Source organism: Vicugna pacos, chromosome 8 (assembly GCF_048564905.1).
Source record: "Vicugna pacos chromosome 8, VicPac4, whole genome shotgun sequence".
NCBI classification, from domain to species: domain Eukaryota; kingdom Metazoa; phylum Chordata; class Mammalia; order Artiodactyla; family Camelidae; genus Vicugna; species Vicugna pacos.
Genome location: NC_132994.1, coordinates 54,660,890 through 54,684,642, shown reverse-complemented (window position 1 = coordinate 54,684,642; position 23,753 = coordinate 54,660,890). Strand labels below are relative to the sequence as shown.

Sequence of the window (23,753 nt, the reverse complement as noted above, 5' to 3'; positions counted from 1 at the left end):
CAGGAGAAACTAACACTGACCTGGCTGCTTCATAGCTCATGGAATAGAGGGTCCGGACGCTCTCGCGTCACTTCGACTGGTCCTCAGAACTTCCCTGTCCCTAGCGCTACCAAGCGTCGCCGAACCTCCTTCAGACCTCCAGGGGCAGGCAGCCGCGGCCAGAAGCTCGCGGCCCAGGTGCCTGGCTCTGCCCGGGGCTCTTGCGGCGGAAACCCAGCAGCTTCGGTCAGAGCGGCTGCTACGCCGCACCTGCCCACGAGGGGGCGCGCCCGCACGCCGGGCCCAGGCCGCTCCGGGCTCGCGGGCGCTCGCTCCCTCCTCCCTCCGCCCTCCCTGACTGCGCTCACCTGTCTGGCCCGCGGGCCCTGGAGGCGGGGGGCCGGCGGGAGCCCAGCCGAGGAAGAGGGCGGAGCGGCTCTCCGGGCACGTCATCCGAGCACCATGGCGGACCTGGGAGCTGGCGGCGACAGCCACACGGGCGGCGACGGCGCCGCGCAGGGCGAAACAGGTGACTGCGCTGTGGCGGCAAGCGAGGGTCCCGTGGGCGCGGGCGGGGGCTGGCCAGTGGGGATTGGGGGCTCGCACAGGCGGCCGGCACTCCCCTCCCCGGCCCGGCCGCGGCCCGGAACGGCCGGCCCGGCGCGCCGCGCACCCGGGCTCGGAGCGCGCCTGCCCTCCGCCCTCGGCCGCCGCGCGTCGGCCGCTCAGCCTCGGCGCCCAAGGCCGCCGGCGCTCGGCCCGAGTTCCGGCCGCCCTTCTCCCGCTCCACCTCAACTTCCCCACAACAGGTGGAAACGCGCCAGGGAGCGCGGGCAGGAGGAGGAAATGGAGGAACGCCGGCCGCTCCCCTCCCACCTGCCGGGCTGGGTCTAATTCAGTTGAATGGAGAAATCGTATCCCCCAAACCAAACCGGCAGCCCGAAAACCGTCAGCCAGGTGCGACTGGCAGGATTGTTCCTGCGCAAACCCTCCCGGCTTAACCGATGCACCGAATGCGGGGCTCGCCGGACGCCGCGGGCGCAGCCGAGAGCTCCGGCGCGTGAGCGGCGCCCGCCCCGCGCCCTGGGGTCGGCGGTTCCGAGCCGCTCGCGAGAAGACGGACGTCGCGGGTCGGGAGGCGGGGGCTGGTTTTGCAGGGTGGTGGGGGCCAGTGGGGGCTCAGTGGTTCGCTAACTTGAAAGGGTCCTGAGAGTTTATGTTTTTGGTCCGTGCACCCACCCAAGGTAGGTAGGAACGTTGGCTCGGCTCGTCAGGGTTCTGTGTTGAGGGGCCCCGCTGCCCCCGCCCTCCTCGCCACACAGGGCAGGAGCTTACATCTCCAAGAGCATTAAGTCCTCCCCTCCCCCATCTTATTAGTGTGGACGATTTTCCTCCTCGTGATAGTTTTGAGAGACTACCTCGCAGGTCTACCCCTCTCTCCTACTCCCCTCTCCTAGTCCCCTGGTACCTTCCTACACTTGAGATGGGGTCGGTGGGGCAGTTTCTTACTTTACAAGGAAATTCAAATGGCAAGCTCACCGATTGTGTCTTCTGCTTACATATAATCGGAAACAATTGTTTTCTAAATGTCAGACCTCCTACGCCCCCCCAAAAGGGGCATTGATTTAGACGGTATGCTTATTTTAATTTGAAAGATCCAGAAAAACTATAATAGTATTTGCAAGTGTATCTGTTCAGCTGGGTAGAGTTTGGGCCACTGAAGTCTAATGACTTAATCCCTCCAGCCAAAATACCTGAGATTAAGACAAGGAATCTTGAACTTGTTTACTTTGAAGTCACGCTACTTCCTGTAGGGCGGTTTATTTTATCTTAATGTGTTTGAAAGATTGGCAGGTCATTATTTTGGTTTGGGGTGGGAAAGGGGTGACTTAGAGTACATGCTTTTGTAATTACTTTAGGGAGTTTGATAAACTGGGGCCGGAGGTCATGCTCCCCCAAGTGAGGGCAGCAGGAGGGCAGCATCCTCACTGAGAATATAAATGGCTTGGTGCCTAATCCCCACAAAGGAAAAAAAAAAAAAACTGCCGCCTCTGAAACAAATTTTTTCCAGCGAGTTAATACACAGCAGTTTATGCTAAAAAAAAAAGTAAATAAACACGTCCTAGAATCTGCACATGAACACCTTGCTCAGATGTGAGTGAAGTACAGACTAGCTAATTCATTGCCTCATGTTAACTAGCAAACTGGTGATGCCTCTAATGATTAACATCCAGATCAACTGTGTGGCTGTCAGTGAAATATTTTCTTTTATAAAGAGGGGAATTTAACTGGCTACCATCTTCACAGAAAACAATTCTTCCACACCTCTGCCTAGAAACTTTAGTTTCCAAGAGACAAATTTTATATATGGTCTTTTGAATAATTGTACTTTATCATTTGACTAAAACTTATTTCTGGTTCATGTCTTTTTCCTATTTTTCTTACTTTTCTAGCCCTGGATTACCTTTCATGTTTCTAGTGCTCAGAGCATCTGTGTGAGCAGGTGCCAAAGAAAGAAGAAAGACGAAAAAAATACATATATTTTAAATCTAGGGAGCAATATTTTGAGTGAACAAATGAGGATTGCTTGAATTTTGACAACTTATGAAGTTTTCCATGGCCTATACCTGAATATCAGACTTCAGTGCAGTACTTTATTCTTATGGACGTGTCATATTATAACATTCAAATGCTGCAAGTCATTTTTTTTTTAAATAATCACAGGTTTGTGCTGAGGTGGGGTTTTGGGGGGTATTTCTTTTATTACTATCAAGAGGTGAAAACTGCCATCTCAAATGGCAATACTTGTTGATGGATTCATTTTATTCCCTTTTAAGAACTGGTTATTAGGAGATAGAGCCCATTCTTAAATATTTTTTCTCTTAGTTTTTCTGTCCTTGTGCAAAGACTGTGGTCTAATTTGAGGGCAATTTAGATTAGAATCTCAGGTGATTATAAAAATATCAGCTGTAATGTGTTCGTAATTATATACATGTGTATGTGTGTATCAAAGATGTGTTGAAAATTGGTGATAAGCCACCTATAAAATGAGACTTTTTTAAAGAATATTTAAAGGTACCCTATAAAAATCATATTTCTTTCAACATTTAAAAATGATATTTCTGTCAGCATGTATTTATCTTCTACTCAAAGGTAGTCAAATCACATTCTTGTGGTGAAGTTTTTTTCCTTTTCTTGTGGATGAACGGTTCTTTCTATGTATTTCTTAATAACCAAAGGTAGGAAAGAACTAAGAAAGATAATTGACTTGGGAACAAGTTTTCAATTTCACCACTAGAGGATGTCAAATCCTTGTCAGGTTATTATTTTGAGGAACAGAGATTGAAATTCACAAAATTGCCTCTGCCCAAACTCTGTATATTTAATTTTATGTTCGTGCTCAAGAGCTGTGACAGTGAGTGTGCAGAGCTAATTTCTCAGTGTAATAACTCCTTTTAAAGAGTCAACTGAATTAAGACCAAATTTAAAGCTGCTTTTGACTAATTCATAAGACCACACTTTCATGCACAGCGAGTAAATTAATTCTTGTAATCTGTGAATTCTTTTGATACTCCTTTGGGGGAAATGACTTAGAACCTGAAATTGGGCTTTTTCTCTTCTTAGTAGGCAGTGTGCTGGAAGGATGTGGACCTTTTTGTGATCTTGGTCACAACCCTTCACTGCATTTTTCCAAATTAAAAAGTGGTCTTTAAGGCCTTAGATTTCAGGATCTACAAATATCTGCAAATAAAAATTGTTAGATAAGGGTCAGGCTACAATTTGGTATTAAATTCATCTATTTTGAAATTCATATCTTAAGCTAGTAATGCTTCATTTGGGTGAATAGATAACTTTTTTCCTTTTATATTGATATATAATTTGATATCATTAGTTAGGCATGTGTGTGAAACACTAATTTACACTGGCATGTTCTCTAAAAAAAAAATTCTAACATCTCTGTCCCTGGGGCTTGAAAAATAATCATTTGAAAGGAGTTGTTATGTTAAACACTCAAGTCTCATTGTATTGATGTAAGGATTGAAAATATTGAGGCTTAGAATAATATTTGACCAAGAAATATGTACCTTCTATAAAGCATTATGGTGGCTGAAAGGTTGATGAAGATGTGATCCTTGGATTTCGAAAGGAAAACAAAACCCACAAACAAATCATTGCAGGTTCTGAGGAGTTCAGCGAAGAAAGAATTACTTCTAGCTGTGGTCTTTGATCAGGGAGGACATACCGGGTATAGTCATTAGTTTAAATTTTCAAATTGGATAAATGATATATAAAGTAGAATGGAGGAAAGAGGAAAATAAAGGTGCAAATGTGAAAATCGCAGAATTTTGGTCACACTGAGTTGTGTGAGGCTCAGCATGGAAGAGTCCTGGAGGATGGGCAAGGAAATTAAGGCATGGGGAGGCCAGATTGTGGAGTGGTCAGACTAAGAGGTTAGTTCACGATTCTGTGGGCAGTGAGCAACTGTTGATTCCTGAGAGCAACGTATCTACAATAAAGCATGATAAATTAGGTAATTCTATACAGGTGGATCTTGAAAGCTTGATTTGTGCTTGCAGAAGAACTCAGCTGAGCCTTTTAGGAAGGTATGAGCCCTTTATCTAGGAAAGTTATTCTCTTAATTGATTTTTAACATGGGAATGGGGGTGGGAGGCTGCGAGTGCATGATCTGCAGAGTCAAGCAGATCAGCCAGATCTCTGGAGATCAGTAAGGGGCCCAGTCTTCTACCCAGGTGGTCCTCATTTTGAAGCAGCAGCGTAGACTGGAGGGGGGATTTAAGAAGGATGCATTCAGTGACGTACAGACCAACTTTGAGGTTCCTGCAGAAATCTCGGCAGCATTGGGCCAGCACTATGGCCTGGCAGTGGAAACGGGAAGAGAACGGTTAATTTAAGATTCTACAGAGGCATGTGTCAAAGGATGCAGGTAAAAAGTGAATATAAGATTCTACTCTAGGTTTGAGTTTAGCTTATTGGTTTAAGGGTAGCATGAAAATAGTCGTGAGGAGGACCTGGTTTTGGTCGGAGAACTAGAAAAATTTCAGCTTTAAACGTGGAGATTTGAGGTTCAAGGGAGACGCGTAAGCAGAAATGTTTAATGGGCAAGCAGAAGAATGGGGATAAGGAGAGAAAACAGGCTGGGACTCTGGGATTCACTCTGTAAGGGGAGCGTGATTGAAGCGACGAAAGTGAGGAGAGTTTCGAAGGAAAAACTGCTAAGGGAGTGAGACAACACTTCAAGCAAAGGAGGAGGCAGAGGCAGCAAAGAAATCGGGTGGAACAGCCAGAAAGTTGGGAAAAGTTTTATTAAGCAAAGCCTCACCTACCAAGGGAGAGGGACAAAGAGGTCAAGAATTCAGAGACTGAAGAGAGGAAAAAAAAAAAGCCATTGGTGTGGTTACCAGGTAGTCACTGTCCACCCCCAGAAGGGACATTTCGGAGTGGGGGATGTACCACATTATCAGTGGTTAATAGCCCAGCAGCTGCAAAGGTAGCCAGTTTAAAATACCCTCCATGAAGTTCACTGGTGAAAGGAAAAAGTTTCAAATCCTTGAAATTTTTCTTATTAAAATTTACTTTTTAATTTGCACACACACAAATTTACCAGCTTTTTACAATTCATTGAGTCTTGTCAAATGTATAGTCATGCAACCACTATAATAATGATCCAGAAGTGTCTGTCACCCTAGAAAATTCCCTCTGGTCAGGCTTGCCTCCTACCCTTAACCCCGGCCACCACGGGCCTGTTTTCCAGCCTTCTGGTTTTGCCTCTTCCAGAGGGTCATGAAAGTGGAATCATACACATAGACCTTTGAGTCTGCATTTTTTTCACTTAGCATAATGCATTTGAGATTCAAACGTGTTGTTGTATCTATAGTCATTTATTAATGGGTGGTTTGCCATTGTAAGGAAGTACTCCAAATTAATCCATCTACCCATTGAGGAATGCTGGGTTATTTCCAGGCTTTGACAATATAAGTAATGCTGTTGTAAACATTTACGTACAAGTTTTTCTTACTTATCTAAGGGACATACCTAGGAGTGGAACTGCTGACTCATATGTACGTGTATGTTTAAAAGAAACTGCCAAACTGTTTTCTGGAATGGCTGTACGACTTTGTGTTCCTACAGGCGATGTGTGTGAGTTGTGGTTGCTCTGCATCCTTGCCAGCACTCGACGTTATTAGGTTTTGTTTTGTTTTTTAGCCATTTCACCAAGTTCTTTGAATAAAGCCGTGTGATCACCTCAAAGTAAAACAGTGCCCTTCTGGATGCTAACTGGTGTGCACTCGACTTGGGAAAATCTGTGGAGGCCCTGTTGCTCGCAGAGCCTCTGTGTAATATGGCATTTTTATTTGGCTCTAATATCACTAGCTTTTTCCCCGTAGGACTTATTTCCTGAGGTGCCTGCATTTTGAAGTTGATTATGAGCAGAAGTGCTCTTATTATACAGCATGTCCCATACCAGTCCCAGTTCACTTCTCCCCCTTAATGTCTTCCAATCCCTTGAGATACAGCTTTCCAGAATTTGGAAATAACATGATTTTTTCCCTGCAGTTAGAAAGCTGGAAATATTGGTTGTGTAGCTTGTTTTATTGTCCTGATTATTAATTCCTTGTTGGCAAAATTTACGTCAAACTCAATACTTAGTGTCTGTTCTCAGTTACTGAAGTGTATTTGCAGGGCTTTCTAAAAAGTCTTGATAATGTCATTGGACACTTGATAACTGAGCATGGTGTAAGGTTCTGTATGCTAAATGTGAATGGTGTTTAGGCTTATTCTGTTCTAGAAAATCAAGTTTTAAAGTTTATCCAGCTCTTCAATGGGTCAGTGCTTTCTGCCTCTTTATTATCTTAACTCTTGCAAATGCTCTGACTTACAGTTCACAAATTTAAATGGCATCAGATGGTTTTTCTCTATTCATTAACCACTCTTCTCCTTTGTTTCTTTATTTGAGGAATAGCCAGTTGAGAAAATCTTTAAGATTTCCTTTTATTAGGTGCCACTTTGAATTTTAATTTGAAGAGTAATATATTTTTGACAGCAAGAATTCACTGCACTCAGCAGCTCCCTATCCTTGAAAGCTCCTACAGAAAGAGACTTTTGAGAAAATGCTGACAGTTGACACACCTGATCAGATAGCTCAGATGAAGCTGGGGATGCAAAACTAAGAAGGGAAGCCACGTGAAATGCCTTGGGTGGATGTGAACTGGGCTTTGCAGGAGTTGTTAGTAAAACTGTGTGTGTTTAATGCCTTGGGTGGATGTGAACTGGGCTTTGCAGGAATTGTTAGTAAAACTGTGTGTGTTTAAGTTCAGAGTATTGAGATTTGGGGTATCTTAAAATCTATGAAAGCCTCATTTTTGGAGTTGACTTTCTGGTAAACAGAAGTATCCTTTCCTGTGGCATAACCTCCTACATAGAAAATTTGTATGCCTGGCACAGTTGAAGTAGAAAAGAAGCTATATTCCAGGAGAAGTTTAAATTCCAAGCTGAAATTCTAGAAAGAGTCCCCCTTCTTTTTTTCAGTGGCCCCACAGCCCAACACACGGCCTGGCCTGTTTGGGTGGCAGTAACATGCGTAATAATTGGCTGTGATAGAAATGCCTGGCTGCTTTCCGAGATCTTAACCCAGGCCTCTGTTTCTCAGAAGCTCCTGACCTGACTCTTCAGTGTGGCAGACACACCAAACAGGGCCTGGTTGCCTGCTTCCCCCATTCCTGCTGGGTTGGTTTCTATTCATGGTAGATGCTCTAAATCAGTTCAACCCAACACCCTGGTGGGTTCGTTTAAATATAGCTCACTCCTTGGGCGTAGGGTTGTGTTGCTGAACCGATTATTGAGGTCATGGGCTGGAGCATCATTGGTTCAGATCTTTGGATCTCAATCTTGGCAGTGAGTTAAAATCACCTGAGGACCTTTTAAATCTCTCGATGCCCAGGCTACACCCTAGGCCAATTATCTGAGAATCTCTAGGGGTGGGAGCTAGGTGGCAGTGCTTTTTTTAAATTCGCCAGGTGGTTCCAGTGTGCAGTCAGGGCTGAGAACTACTTTAGATCCATTTCCTAGTGAGTGCTCTTCCGTTTGACCTTAGGTTTAACGTGGAGGTGCCAAGTGCACCTTGCTTATGAAAACCACCTGGAAGATCGTAACAGCTGCTGCCTTTAATCTACTGAGTTTATCTCTTATTTTACTCCAGTAATTTTTTAAGGAAATACAGAAGTGAATGTGGATTATGCGTATATTTGAATAGTCAACTATATGTACACATATATTCAGGGACATAGTTATGCACTTTTATGTATGAATATGTGCAGTTAGACAAAATGTTAGGTCATTAGCTTTCTTTTCGTCTACTTTGCTTAGCTGCTGCACTGCCTTCCTCTTCCTCCTCCTCTAAACAGGGAAAGGTCAATTTTGGGTAGATAATTAAAGGGTTTTTTGTAGAAAATTACATACTTTTCCCGGAGATTTTCACGGTGACCTATGAACTCTAATCACCAGCTGCCTGGCTCTGGGGACCAGCCTGTCTCTTCTGTCTGTAAATCCTTGGCACAAGGATGCCTTCTCCTCGATGCTCTCCCCTGACCTGATGCTAACGCCCTCTGGGCTCATCTCTCCTTCCTTCACATTAGATGTTACTCTACCGAAGGCTCATTAGATGTTACTCTACCGAAGGCTCAGTCTGGTGACCTCTGCTCTTTTCACTTTGCATTTTTCCTCCAAGGTATTATTCACATTTACCGCTTTGAACATCACCTCCCAAGAATATCTCTGGCTCTTTGTGTCAGAACTCCTAGAGGCACTTCTGAGTTGCATTTGTGTGTGTGGGCGACGCTTTGTGGCGCCATTCATTGGGATTTGAAGCCTTTCTCGGGAGGGCTTACCTTTGGCAGAACTGGTTTCCTCTTTTCCTTTCGTGCAGCTGGCATCTGCACAGTAAAATCCAGGACCAAGAAAAGGGCAGTAGGGAGTATGGCATGGGACTGATCCCTGAAGAAGAGAGAATCTTTGATATTTTTTTTTCCTCAAGATTATACTGAAACGAGCATGTGTGAAGCCATATGGTCTTGCTCTCAAAATTGATTACCTAATTATTTAGGGATAATACAAAACTATTACTTATGTGCTGGGACCCTGGGGTCTGGTTGCCTGGGCTGCTATCTCAGCTCCACTCCCCTACTACTTGAGGGATGTCAGGCCAGTCATTTCACCATTCTCTTCCTCAATTTCTTCCTTTTTAAAACAGAAATAGTGATAACAGCTTCTCAGGGTGAGGATTAAATGAGCTAATTAAATGAGAACAAGTGCCTAACATAGCATCAGCATGAGGTGTTAAAATGATCATGGCCATGATTATTAAGCATTGGTAATGCATCACCATGGACCTACCCCGGCATGCTAAAGTTCTCCCGTAAACAAACTTCTATTAAATTGTAAAGTCTCCATAATAAGAGAACCAAAATGAAATGCTGACTCAGGCCTAACCGCAGCTGTGGGGTCACAGGGCCCTTGGCTTGGCGCAGGCGTGGGCTCAGTGTCAGAGTGTCGGGCTCAGTGTCAGAGTGTCGGGCTCAGGTACGGGCCCTGGTGCTTTTCGCTGCACACTGACCTGTGAGATTCATGGATTGTGTTGTGACTGAGTTGGACACCCATGCCAGCCCTTCTTGGCTATTTGTGTTTCATTTTTATGGTATTCAAAAGTGTTTTTTTAATACTCTATTACAGGTGTAAATTTTAAGTTCTTTCTTAAAATATTATTGCTATGGAGTTACTGCACTTTAAATCATAAAGATGGGCTTCTAGTCTTTTTAAACCACAAAGGTGGACTTCCCAGGTCTATTATTTCTTTAACAAATCACCATCACTTCATTATGTTTCTTCAATATGTTTCTCTATGAGGAAAATAAGAGGAAGCGTATACAACTGGCCTTCCTCAAGCTTTCATGAGAAAGTTTGGGGTTCCTCAAAGTGTATGTGTGAAATAGAAAATATCAGTACGCTATCTTTCTTATTTGTCAAAGTTTCTTATTTGTTAAATTTTATAAGAGACTTTCTTAAATTGCAGAGGGCTCATGTACAAGGCCTAGCCTATATTTAGAGTGTGTGTATGAGAGAGAGACACACACAGGCGGATGGACATTTCTCCCTAAGAAAATACCTTGTTCACCTTGTAATTTAGATGTTTGTATCTTTAAAATTTAGTAACTTAGTAAATCTTAAAATGTCACTTCCTCAAGTGGGTCCGGGCTTCAGATGTCTTCGATTGTCTTTGTATAGTAGATACAGTGGTAATTGATTGAATTAGGCTTTATGCCACTCTTAAAATATTAAAATTTGTATCATTCCTCAGTGAAAAATAAATTAATATTGAAAATAACAATATTATATACTAATTCACTTAACACTGGAATAAACCCAGAAATTTATTCTGCAACAGTGGCTTCTTCTCTCCTATCATCTCTGAGGACGCCATTGTGGTGTACATGAAAAGGTAAATACTTACGCTTTGTACAGTGACTTTGCATAAGTCCCAGGCAGAGTGTCAGGAAGTAACATACTAGTAGAGCAAATGGCTCTAACAGTGAAAGAAAGCATTATAATAAACTGAGAAAAGGGGATGGAGCTATTTTCAGTCCAGGAGAGCTGTGAGAGGGCAAATGTCTTTGGACAGAAAAACCCATAATGTTATAATCCAATGAAACCTCGCAGGAAAGAACAGCAGTTTGGCATTTGTGATTGAATCCTTGATGGTCCAGTAGTTCCTAAAGTAATCAGCTTTGAGAACACCATTACATTTATTTACAAACCGATCAGGTTTGACACTTTCCTGCTACTAGCTGAGCCTAGAGAAAGAAAATGGTCCCCAACACCCACCAACTTGTGCAACACAAATCGAAACCTGATACTTGATTAGAACCATGTGTCATTGCGAAAGCGGTCAAGGACTTGTTCAAGAAAGTTCTGGGAGAGAGGAGGAGCACAGAATGTCAGAAGGAAGGAGGAAAGGGCTATTCTAAATCTGGCTACTGGTTCAGAAATAGGACTTGGCATGTGGCATTTCGACACCTGTGCACCTGTGAAATGGGTGTTCCAAACTTAGCTGTGAATTGTGCAGTGACTTGCTGCTTTACAGAGCACATTGTTGTTTTCTGTTATTGACGTACCTATCCGGAAACACGTTCGTGGAACAATCTGCAGTATTGCAATTATTTTTAAAACTAAACAGCTTTGCTTACGTAAACTGCCCTCTTTCTGTTTGTAAACAGATAGCAAGAACAAGGTCTTCTTCCAGTGAGCTGCGTGAACTCCAGCTCTGAGCTCTAAAGGGACATAGGTGCTTCTTGTTTTAGGGGTTTTAGGGCAGGTCTCTTCCTCTATGCGGAAACCAGATAGTACCATCTCCAGCAAAAAAAAAAGAGAGGAGAGATTTTTTATTATGACTTTGATTCCTTCACTTCTGTATTACATGTGTCTGGACTAACCTTTGTTTGTTTTTTAAACACATCAAAGATTTCAGTGCCCTTACGATAAAAGGAGGAATGGTCCATGTGTGGTGTTTCGGGAAGTTTGCCAAGTCTCCTTCGGCTTTGTAATCCTTCCTCAGTAGCCTGTCTATTTGCATGAGTTTCAAAGCAAGGGCTTAGAACACATATATGAAAGGTAAAAGGTTTTGGAGATGAGGTTTGGGGTGCCTTAAGTGTGCCTTAAGTCAATGTGTTCATCCTTCTGAGATGTTTCTTTCTGTATAAGAGCCCCCTAAAATCTCAGTGGCTCTAGGTCCGTCAAGCCTAAAGCTGTATTTATCAAAAAACATACTGGGTTGCTGGTAGTATCTACTTGGAAATTAATGCTTCATATCTTTTTTAAAAAGCAATAATTGATGCGTTAGGGAAATTTTTTGATTAGCAGCTGCAAATTTTAAAAGCTGCCAGGCCTACTTCTTACCTGTATAATTTAGAATAGTGCTCTTAGTGTTCTAGTTGGTTGCTAACAATTACAGTGAATGTGCAAATCCTTTTCAGTGTGGGCCTTCACTGAATGAAAATGACCAAACCTCAAACCCACCCACCGTGATTATATACTTCAGTGTTGCTGTTAGTCACTTCCTTCCTCTAGGTTGATTTCAGAACTGTGCCAAAGAATTATATAATTTTGTTTTGTCTGGGTTGGCTCTACTTAACAAATAAGCCAATAACTCTTGTAAAGTTCAGTACCTCAAGCCTCCGTGCACACTTTATCTTCTCATGAAAAACGTGTTTTATACCACACCACCCCATCCACATATCTAGATACTATAGTTTCTTCTAATCAAAACGGTGGGAAGGATTTCTTTTTTAGCCTTCATACCTGTACTTTCCAGATGATTTCATGTGGAGACAGACTGCTTAGTTCTTATAATAATAAAAAGGATTTAGCTTCGAAGCTAACCTGTATTGGATTCTCAGTGGGTGATCATTAGTGAAAATAAAGGGGAATTGGATAGGTCTACTCTGAGATGTCCTGGTCCCAGTTCATGAATATTATTTTAAATAGAACATTGCAGTATTGGGAAATGATTTGAGTAAACAGTATCCAGCCTGTGCAGTGAAGGTTATGACCCTTGCCACATAGACCTTTGACTGTCATGCTTTCCTTTGCAACGTGTTGATTTCTATGTGGGAATAGAGTGTCTTAATCTCTCTGGGGTCACTGACCAAGATGGTTTAATTTTATACGGCAGCCTGGCTAGGCTACAGTGCCCAGTTGTTCCATCAAAGACTAGAGTGTATGTTGCTGTGAAGGAATTTGCAGATATGGTTAACAGTTACAATCCGTTGACTTTAAGTAAAGGAGATTACCCTGGATAACCTAGGGAGCCTCATCCAATCACTGAAGGCCTTAAGGGCAAAAACTGAGATTTCCCAGAAAAGGGGAATTTTGCCTCGGGGCTGTAACATAGAAATCAAGCCTGAGTTTTCAGCCTGCTGGCCCTCTTACAGTGTTGGGCTTGCCAGCCTCCACAATCACAGCAGCTATTTTTCCTTGAAATAAATCTCTTCATATATGTAAAATTTGTGTATTATATTTTTCTCCAGGAACATAGAACCAAAAATACTGTTAGTCCTGTGTCTCTGGAGAACCCTGACTGGTACACTGACCCTCAGAAAGAAAACCAAGAGTTCCCTGCAGAATTATGCAAAACATTTAGATTACTTTAGAGATAAAATTTTAATTATTAAGGTAAAAACCGGATATTAAACCTTTCTAAATTGAAAAAATAACTTAATTGATGTCAGTTTTAATTTTAGAGATTTTTAGGAGAAAAAAATTAGGAACAACAGCAAAGTAGCAAAGGACAGGATTAGGGGAAAGTTTCAGTGCAGTCTGAAACACATTTGTGACCCAAAATAAATTGTGCCACTAAGAGGAAATCTATGTTTTATTCATCTTTATCCCCACTTCCCCAGAGTTTTTCCCATAGTAGGTTTTCACCGAGTTGTGGGCAGGTGAGAGAGGAGGGAAGTCTGTAAGCTGCAGGTGCAGAAATCAAAGCATGGTCCTCTTCCCGCCAGAACACCCACTGAGTGAGGCTTCCACTGTTTTCATTTAGCATTAAGTCTAAAACCTCTGGGGGGCATCAGTTGAATGAGTAAAACAATACAGCTGCAGAGCCGCCTACAAAATGAAGTCGTGTGGAGTATAAGTAAACGTGGAGATACGGTGACAATGAGGAAAAGGGCTGTCTGAGTCTCAGGCTTCTTCCCTTGACCTGACTGTCTTCCCCTGGGATATAACATGCGTTTCCATTTTTGTCAGATCATGGAATCACAGGATCAGAAGAGATTCTGGAATCTAAAAATCCAGCCTGTACACAATGTGTGAATCCAACACATCATCCCAGATCAGTGTTTGTGCACAGCCACCCTCAGTGATGGAGAGCATGACTCTCATTACATTCCAGTAACTTCCAATCACCGGACCTCAGTCTATCTTCTCGAACTATACTAAAAATTAACCTTGATTCAGTTATTTTATTCCTCCAGAGTCTTACTTTCTTCAGAGAACATGTACTTTCTTTCAAATGATCCTCTTGTGTTATGGCCAAGAATCTTTATGATAAGTCCTAGGTTGCTGTCTTCTGAATGTGTTCTAATTTATCATCCTATTTGAAACATCTAGCTCAGACCATGTGATCTGAGGACCAGAAAATAAAGGCTTCTTCCTCTGAGTCAGCATGCTGGCCGTCTATCGATACCGCCCATGATGCTTTCAGGATTTTTACTGCCTCATCACACTGAAGTGTAGTGAGCTTACTGTCTGAGCACCTCACTTCCTTGCATCTGCTGAAGCTGGGGTTGGTCTTCATTTTGTACACAGGCAGTTGTGCTTTTTTAAAGAAAAGAACAGGTGTTCATATTTATCACTACTAAATCTTTTTAGCTACAGTCCGTTATATTGATCTGTCAAGATAATTTTGGTCCTGATTCTATCCGTCTGTCAGCTTTGTTTTATCTTCACATATAAAGCCCTTGTTCTCATCTGAATCCTTTGTAAAAACATTAACCACCTTTCCTTCCCACTGCCCACTTCAGCTTTCACCTGGACTACTGCAGGGACTTAGTATCCATGCTCACTCCCCTAAAATAAGTCTTCCACATGCCAGGGATGGCGGTTTAAAAAACAAACATGAGTAAATAAGTGATTCTCATATTCCTGTCTTTGTTTTCTACCCCTCCAGCCGCCCCTTGAGATCCGTTTTCTCCACCTGGACAAAGCTGTTATGTAACTAGTTTTTAAATCTCACTCCTCTCTTCCAACCCATCCAAGAGCAGCGGTCAGACTGGCCTGTCTGGATCACACGTTTAGTCATCAGCCCCCCCTCAGTGGCTCCCTTGCTTTTGTGTTGGCGGGAGAACATTATGTGATCTGGCTGCTGCCTGCCCTCTGACATTACCTACCACCACCTCGTCTTGCATCCTTGACAGTTTACCACTCCTGAAGCAAGGCAAGGAACCAGTTTCTTAGTTTTCTTATCTTTCTAATGATGTGGCTCAAAAATTAAACTTCCAACTGCTCACAGACCAGTGGTGGATTAGCTAACTTTTAGAAACACTCCCTTGGGCATCTGATTCTTCTGTTGAATCCAGTGACTGATTTCTTCACCTCATTTTGAATCTGTAAGATTGGATGTCTAACCTAGTAATGGTGGGAAGACTTTCTATGCACATTTTAACTTTTGTCAAGGAATTCAGAAGTCCATGTAATGTACCTTAATAAAGTATTATCACTGAGAATTATGAACAAGAGGGCCTAAAGGCATTCTAGCATGTGCTGCTGGGTTAGAGTTTAATGTGGCATTTTATCATATTTGCAACTTAGCTAGTGATACCTAATGCTTAGGAAAGGGTTTCAAAGAAAACTTAGTATCCCCATCTAACATTCAGGTAAATGAACCATCAGGGTTTTAAATTTGTCTGTGGCAGAGCAGATGTGGGAAGGTGGACTCTGCTCACACCATGAAGTGTTCACCACGCAGCAGAGATTTATAGAAATGTTATAAAAGGCACGGCAGGGACTTAGTACTTCTTGGTTGGTGGCCCAGTGCTACCAGGGTAGTATTTACTATTTTTCTCACATGCCTATTAACAAAAGGTGGTAAAGAAGATCAAAGCAAACCTGCCCCTTTATTTTCCTTTCACAGGGTCAATCTGTCTTTGTGCAGTGTTTCTTTGTCCAGCAGCCTGTTAGAAGCTCTGCGTAAGGCTGCAGGGTGGCAGAGTGTTGTGCCTTTATTGCCACAGAAGCCTCCTGGAAGTGGCATCATTCTAGGAAACTATAAGGGAGCCCTTTAACTTCAAGAATGGGGATGGCAGAGGACCAGCGGGGACCCTTTGTTCCCCAGGGGCTGTTTGATTTTACGTCAACGTGCTGACTTTGTCCTTTTCAAACCATGTGAGTTTTTTTTCTTAATTACATTAAAATGTGCGTTTCTAAAACTCCTGCTAGTAGTACATTGCAGCTTTCTTTGGGGAGGTGGATTAAGTATTTAAAAGATTACTGAAGTCCAGCAGTTTTGATGGATTAATCATCTCCTCTAATATAGAAATGTGGAAAAGCACTTTGGCACTCGTGGGCCCCGCTGAAAATAACTGACTTATGTATATATAGACCTGTAACTTACCAGTGACCAGCCATTCAACCCAGCAGTAATAATTTTTGTTTTCAGCTACAGTCCTTGGTGAGTACAAATCGGGCTCTTTCCCATTTCAGTAACGTTTTTGTAAAGCTCACTGGGCTTTTAAAAAGGAAAATCCAGGTATACTTTCTCACTGGTTAAGATTTCTCTTTGCAAGAGGATATTCTTAGACTCACTCAGGGGCTATGCTATTTTCCAATTTTACATCACAGAATAAAAGCTTAGGGAGCATAAATGTGAACAGAAGCCTGAAGGTATATGTGTATGCCTGTGTCTGCATGTGTTTAGTCTTTTACATAACATCGTGGCAGCTAGGCCCGAGTCACGAGCTGACTTTCCTGCAGATCAGCAAGTCTAACTGTTTCATGTTCATGGGCTGGAGCAAGGCCAGAGGTGCTGGGCAGCCAGGGTAGAATGACAAACGGACATAAATCCATTATGTACTAAAGGGATGGGCGTGGGGTGGGAACAGCAGTTGCTCAGGGGCCTGTTGGCCTGTTTGGATGAGTGGTACCATTTTCCACCTATGATTGCAAGTACATTTTATGGTCATTCTGGAAACATTTTTTTTCTCTGTACAAAAGCCAGTCTAGTCTAAAATCTACCCTTTTGCACTAGGCAGTGTCTCATTTCTCTCAAGTTTGTTCAAAGTCTCCATTACTGCATCATTTACTATTTTAACAATTCGAGCAAAACAATTGCAAAACCTAATTGACTTGTGGAAGTCTACATGGCCCAGTTCCCATGGGAACTGATTTAGGCTTGGGTATCGGCAGGCGACACGTGAGGACGGTTGTGCCACACTGGATTGAAAACACTTATTAGTGCTGGGGAACAGTAAAGGAGTTCAGAATTGTATTCCTTTTACTTCTGGGGATATTTAGATTTAAGCTCTCACTGTGTCCCTTTCCACATTTGCTTTTATTTTGGGTCAGAGTGTAACAAAGAGAAGACAATAGCCCCAAGCTCTGTGCCTACAGGGGTCAAGCCACAGTGTTGCGGAATTATATGACTTAACGATTGTGCCCATTAAAGGTTGGATTTGAGCCTTTAGGAAAGTAATCTCAAATGTATTTATATGTCTTAAATGACATTAAAAGTGTGTACTTTGTGGGACAAAATCCTTTATTATGATTATTTGATCTTGAGCTGTTTGCTTCCCTGTGACTGGTCGCAGCTGTGACTGAGATGCAGCTAGTTGGTGTTGGAGTCAGGATTTACGGGTCAGCAGGATGAAAGCATCTTGGCTTTAGAGAGAATGGCCGGGGTGTGATCCTGACTCAGTGATTTAACTAGCTCTGAGACTTGAACCTCTCTGAGCCTCAGTTTCCTGATCTGTCAGGTGATAACGCCTCTCTCTCAGGGCTGTTGTAACCAACAAAGACAACATATCTAATGCCCTTGGCACAGTGTAGGACATGAAGCTGAGTGTGTTCCTCTCCTCGACCCCACTCTGCCTCATGGGTTGCATGATGGTAGCGACTTCTGACCTTTGGTAAGCTCTCACTAACCCCAATAAATGGTTTTAAGTATCATGTGCATTCTTTTTAAAACAGAGCAACCATTTTGGTGGTTTTCACATTTTGATATAAATCAGAGTTCTCTGGGAGACCCCTCAGACTGGAGCATGAAAAATCCCATCTTTGTCCATGAGGGATAACTGACTGAAGTTAGCAGAAGAGGAAAATCATTGATCACCTAGTGTGGGTGGGCTCAGTGCCAGTCCTCTGTGTTCCACAGAGGCTGTCCTGTGACCTCGCTTCCCAGAACCTTCATTCTGCTGGGTGCCTTGAGCGCAAGCCACAGACCTCAAGCAGGACTCCTTCCTGAAATTCATAATCTTGTCTGGACAAGTTAAATGCTAGCTAGCGTTTGCTTTGCTGTTTCATAAAATAATTGAGGCCATCCTTGAAAGCAGTGGACTGGACAGCTACTGCAGAGGTCATTTGAATTTGAGGGTGTACTTTGCTTTTCAAAAGCCACTCTTGGAAAGGTTTTTTGTTGTCCTCCTAGGACACCTCATAAATATTGTCACTTCACTTTTTTATTTGGAAAGTGGAGGAAAAGTTCTCTTTTTCTTTAGCTTTGTTTATTTTAGTAATACTTTTATTAAACTCAGTGGAGATGATCAAAGTTGTTAGTTTTATCTGGATGAGGAATATTTCTGAATGAAATCTGTCATTTGCCCAAGACATTGATTTTCATTTTCTCTGCTAAAAGGTAGTTTCAGCTATACTCTGTGTGTGTGTGTGTGTGTGTGTGTGTGTGTGTGTGTGTGTTGCTTTTGTAAACACAAGCTTGATTCTCTGGAAGTAGAAGAAACTAGATTGGAAAATATTTTCACAGATGTTTGTGATATTTATTTTTCTTTAATCAGATGATCAGTAGATAGGAAATAATTCTTTAATTCAGAAAAAATTTACCAATTACAGAAAATAATGGAAGTACATTGACCAATTTGTATCCGCTGTTATTTCAAGGCACAGATCCTCCCTCTCCTTTTCTCTCCATGTCTTGCCAGCTCCATAGAAGTTGGAGAAGTGGGCTCTGGTATTCTAAACCCTGTATGCCAAGTATCTGCTGTAGGAGAAGCACAGCAGTAGGAAGAAGGGAATCCGAGCTTTCATTGTAAACTTGCTGCCAACTCACATTTGACTCAGCTTCCTTGCATGTAAAATAATACTGATTCACATATTTCCATTCCTTTGTTCCAAATGCCTATGTCACAGGCTAACATGATTTTAGTAAATAAACTCCATATCTGAAATGTCCTACATGTCTCAAAGCCACAAATCTAAACGCAGTAACTTATTAAATTCCCTAGGCTATGGAGGAAGAGATTTCTGAAGATTTACCTTTTTTTTTTCCAGCATGATTTGCTAAACATTTAGGACACTTCCAGCATGGAGCTGGGTAATGAGTAGATAAAAAACAGAAGTGTTCCTTGATGGAGTTGACAGTTGAACTGGAAACGTCTTGAAAATTACAAAACAAAAATGGACTAGTTACAACAATGTATTACAATCAAAGCAGCTGGTATTTACTAAGCACTGCTTACCGCTAGTGCAACACTCATTTAATCCTCACCCCTAATCCCGATATATGATGTCATAGACCCAATTTTACAGAGAAAACTGAGGCACCAAAAGGTTAGTGAGTTGTCTTAAGTTACTCTGCCATGCAAAGGATTTAGAGAGGATATTTTCCTTGCCTTGGAGTCCCTGGGTCCCCTCTTGGATAAGTAAGTTTAAGGACTGAAGAAACAGTCTGGGGTGGGAGGATCGCTTTGGACTTTTAAGCAGACTTGAATTTGATTAAAAGGCAAAAACAAAAAGTACAAAGATTATTTTCTTAATTTGGAGGTTGACATTTTAAAATGTCATTTATTGTATCTTTAATATTTTTTTTGGCAAACAGCATAAATTTCAGGCAGCCTAGAAACAAAGTCTTAAAGTGAGAAAGCTTATTTCAGGAGAAAACAATAATCACATGATTGTGTGCTTTGGAGAAAACAGTCCAAAGAAGAACTAAAATTGGGTCAAGTGTTGAGAATTGCTCAGCACTGCCGGTAGTGAATTGTCCAGAGTGGTGGGAATTGGAGTTTGCTGGATATAATCAAGGCAGGTTTTTTCCTGTTGGAGAATCGTAGTGTCTCACTTGTGCCTTTTTGTCCAAATTGTGGGTTTCTGTGAGAAGAGGCACAGTCCTCCCTCTGCCTGTCTTCACTGGAGGGTCTCAGGTGCGTGGCCACTCTGGTCCTTGTGACAGGTGCTGCTAAATAAGCCTGTGTTTCTACAGATTCTGGGGTTGTAAGGATGTCAGGAAAACTGGATGTGTTACTGAGTGTGAAGTGAGCTGTAGGGTACCGGCCGTGCCTTCCTCCAGGGACTCCCAAACATTGTTACAATGGAAAAGCTGGCCCCCAGAAGAAGAAAAAGCCTTCCAGCCTTGAGCCCCTTTCTTCCTACTGGGGAATCCGCTGCTGCCTGTGCAAGCAAAACTACGTTTCTCCTCCCATCCTGCTGCTCCTGCCACTGAAAGCAAGAGGGAGCTGCCCAGGGGATGGGCTGCCTCTCCTCCCACTGTAACACTCTGCTGGCAAGTTCCCAGGACCAGCATCCCGGCAGACTGGCTGCTGCTTCTCCACCAGGGAGATGGAGCCGCTCCCAGCCCTCCTTGATTAGGATATGTCAGGGTTGTCAGGGCAACTGTCAACGGAACGGCAGCATATCCTATTTTCCCCTCCGAGCTGTGGGCTGAATATTTTACTGTGCGGCAGCAGGAAGAAGACTGGGGAAAGGTGCCGCATCACGAAGGAGAAGCTGGGATCTAATTGAGCAGGTTAGGCAGTGGAGGGAAGCATCTGACCCTGCGTGCCTTTCATAGGGCATTTCTGGAAGGAGAGAGCGTGTGTGTGCGCGCGTGTGTGCGCATGGGAGCGCAAGAGCTTGAGCCAGCACACGTGCCTGTGAGGAGTAAGTGGGAGGGGGCTTGCAGGGGAGGGGGTGCTGCTAGGTGAGGGGGAACTGCAGGGCCTCAGTTGCCAAGAGGCTGGTAGTATCTGTCAGCTGTTTGCACACTGTTTACCCATAGGAGATCTATTACAAGTGCTCAAATGAACCGGCAGCTTGGGAACTAGCAGCTTCCTGGGAGCTGCAATTATATAAGCATATATTTTTAATATAATAATAATTAAAAAACAAGCAGCAGCGGTATGCCTGGATCAGCTACAGCTCTCCGACAAGAGAGGCTGAAGAAGACCAATGCAAGGCCAGTCCCCCTTGGTTTATTCACCATTAATGAGGAAGATGAACAGCAAAAGAATGGAAATTCCAGAAGACCGAAAGGTATGCATTAGCCCTACCCTTTGGTCCGAGCTGGAGCCAGCCCCCGTTTCCCACACTGCATCTAGCACATTTTACCAACGGTGCTCGGGGTGCACACTGTGTGGCGGGCTTGTGACCTCCTAGCACAGTTTGCTAGTGGTATTTACACACTGTAGGGCTGTGTATGCATGAAATGGGGAACAGATTTTGCAGATTTGGTAGGTTTGAGATCAGCTGCCTTTTTGAGTCAAGCTGTTTTCTTGGCCTAGAGCGCTTTAATTTTTGCACACGCTCACTTAGACAGTTACCGGTGACTGTCCTCATCAGGAGGAGGGAATGAGTTATCAGGTTTAAATGAACATCTCCCCACCTTCCATAGGTACGTCAGGTGATTTCTGTTTAAGGAGGCAAGTTCCTCCTCGAAATGGATGAGTTGGAGAAAGTGACCTGAGAGTGCAGCCTTTCCATGGACAGAGGGTCAGGACGTTACTTCCTTCTCTATTCTGAAATGCTGAGAGAGGAGGAAAACAAACACTAAGCTTGACTGTAGGGGGCAAAGCTGGGAACAGGGAGGGGTCCGTGAGCTTGTCTAACTTCTGATGATAACTCTGCTACACCTGTGAGAGGTTGAAATGTGCTGGATACAGAAAGGAGAGAACTGATTCTGGTGCTGTCCTTTCATAAGGATGAAATGGAGCAGCAGCTCGCCCAGCTTCTCAAGTCCCTGTACACTGCATCATCTTTAGCGTTGTCTCATGGCCACCCTCCCGGGGCTGCAATTATCAGACAGCAACATCATGCATTTTTGAGGGACTTTAAGGCTTGCATTTTAAGTTTTCCAGTATCCTAATTCTTGTAGCCACTTTCCCAATATGTTCTTAAGCTGATAGGTTATCAGTTTTGTTGTTTCTGATATGCAGATTGCATTTTAGCTTGCATTCAATTGTTCTGTCACTGAGAGAGCAAATTTTCCTCCATGTGACAGAGAGAAATAGCATGGCAAAGAGCAAGCAAATATTTGAGCAATGATAGAATGAGTGTTTAAATAGAATCCGATGTCTGAAGACTACTCGCTCTCTTTCTCTTGGTTCTGGAATGAATCTGTTTGCTTTTATTAAATATAATTGAAACTGTCTAGTTTATATTCAAAAGTATATTTTTACTTCATTTTTAAAAGGCTGTATACTGGGAAGTTCTAATAAGAAGTCTTATTACTATAGTTGATTTTTTTTTACTGTCAGACATGGCTTCTATCTGAGAACCAACTGACCTCAGGAATCTGATGATGCTGTGACTGGCAGGCGACTTTTATTTGCCCATGAATTAGATCTTGAATCAGTGTCCTCTTGATGAAAATGCAATACTTTAAATTGTTAGTAGTGAATCATTTGGCTTCCTAGGAGCTGGTAACTTTTGAAAATTAATGTGGATTTGTTGAATTGTAGCCAGTGTGTTTTTGGAAATATTTTTGATTTGTGGCACTTTTTCCTTGGGTGTCCTGAACAGTAATTTAAGATAGCCATCCATTTTGTCTTTAGTATTTTATTGAATTCCTCTTTCTGTCTTTCTTCTGATTGTTTTGGTTTGTTTTGTTTTCAGTTTTGCCTCTAGCATTTTATTTAAAGAGAAGAGGGTTGGGGGAATTAGGTGCTTCTAAGAATTGCCAAAAGGCACTTTATGCAACTCCATGGATTAGAGAGACTGAAATCAAGGAGTTTCTGATCCCCTACCATTTTTCTTTTTCTACCTTTCCCCACACCAAGGTGTGTTTAGGGGTGGGAGTGTGCAGAGAGAAAGAATAGGAGACAAAAATCCTGTGCTAATAAGGATAGCCAGACTTATCCCCACATGTCTCTAATTTATGAACACATTCAGTAATACAAGCAGATAAACCACCTTGGGTATCTCTAGTGGTTCTGGATGGTTAAGACTATTGGTTTTCTGAATTTCTCATCAGGTCTATCTGAGCAATAGGAATTTTCACTTTCAAGTCTAGCTCTGTCCATCAATAGAACAATGATGTAAATATTCTGTCTGCTCTGTCCAGTATAACAACTAGCCACATGTGACTAGGAGCACCAGAAATAATGGCTATTACCACTGGCAAACTGATTTTTAAAATTAATTTTAGTTAATTTAAATTGGAATATAGCCACATGTGGCTAGTGGCTACTTTATTGGGCAGCACAGTTCTAGTCTATAGAACTGTGACTTTGTGAATTTGTGTCCTCTCTGCTTTGTCCATCCTTAATTGCTTCCTGGTGCCAGACGTGGTCGGGTCTTGAAATGAATGTGGTTATTAAGGGCATCATGGAGCAGACAGCATGCTCCATGTTCTGCAAAGGAGCACATTAACCTGGGTTTAGAGACAGTTTCACTTTTCCTTTTCCACTTAAATGCTATAGCCTGCTCTGTGTATTGTTCTTATCAGTCACTAGTTGCTTATACCATTTTTTGCAACTTTTAGTGGACTCCTATTTTCTAAGTTATTTCCAAAGCATCATAGTAGGATGACATACAAGTTATCTTTTATGTCTAACTATTAAACAATCAAAAACTTTGTTTTTCTCTGCTTACTCCCTGGTCTGATCAGCCAGTCATGTCCCAACGTGATTTTCATGGCTAGTATCTTTGTTCTTTCATTACCAGGAATAGAGAAGCTTGCTCTCTAAATTCAATAAGCTAAATGCTTCTGTCCAGGATTATCCTGGGTTTATGACAAGTAGCATCTTTCCAGATACTCTATTGTT

The 23,753-nt window shown here is 42.6% G+C and overlaps 1 protein-coding gene across 1 annotated transcript in view; it reads left to right on the top strand.

The window, feature by feature from the left end:
• Positions 1–344: 344 nt before the first annotated feature.
• Positions 345–23,753, top strand: part of MAP7 (microtubule associated protein 7) — a 156,361-nt gene continuing 132,952 nt past the window's right edge. Inside the window, exon 1 of the mRNA XM_072965909.1 lies at positions 345–508. Within this exon, the coding sequence (XP_072822010.1) occupies positions 442–508 (67 nt within the window). The 5' untranslated portion in view covers positions 345–441. The remainder of the gene's footprint in view (positions 509–23,753) is intronic.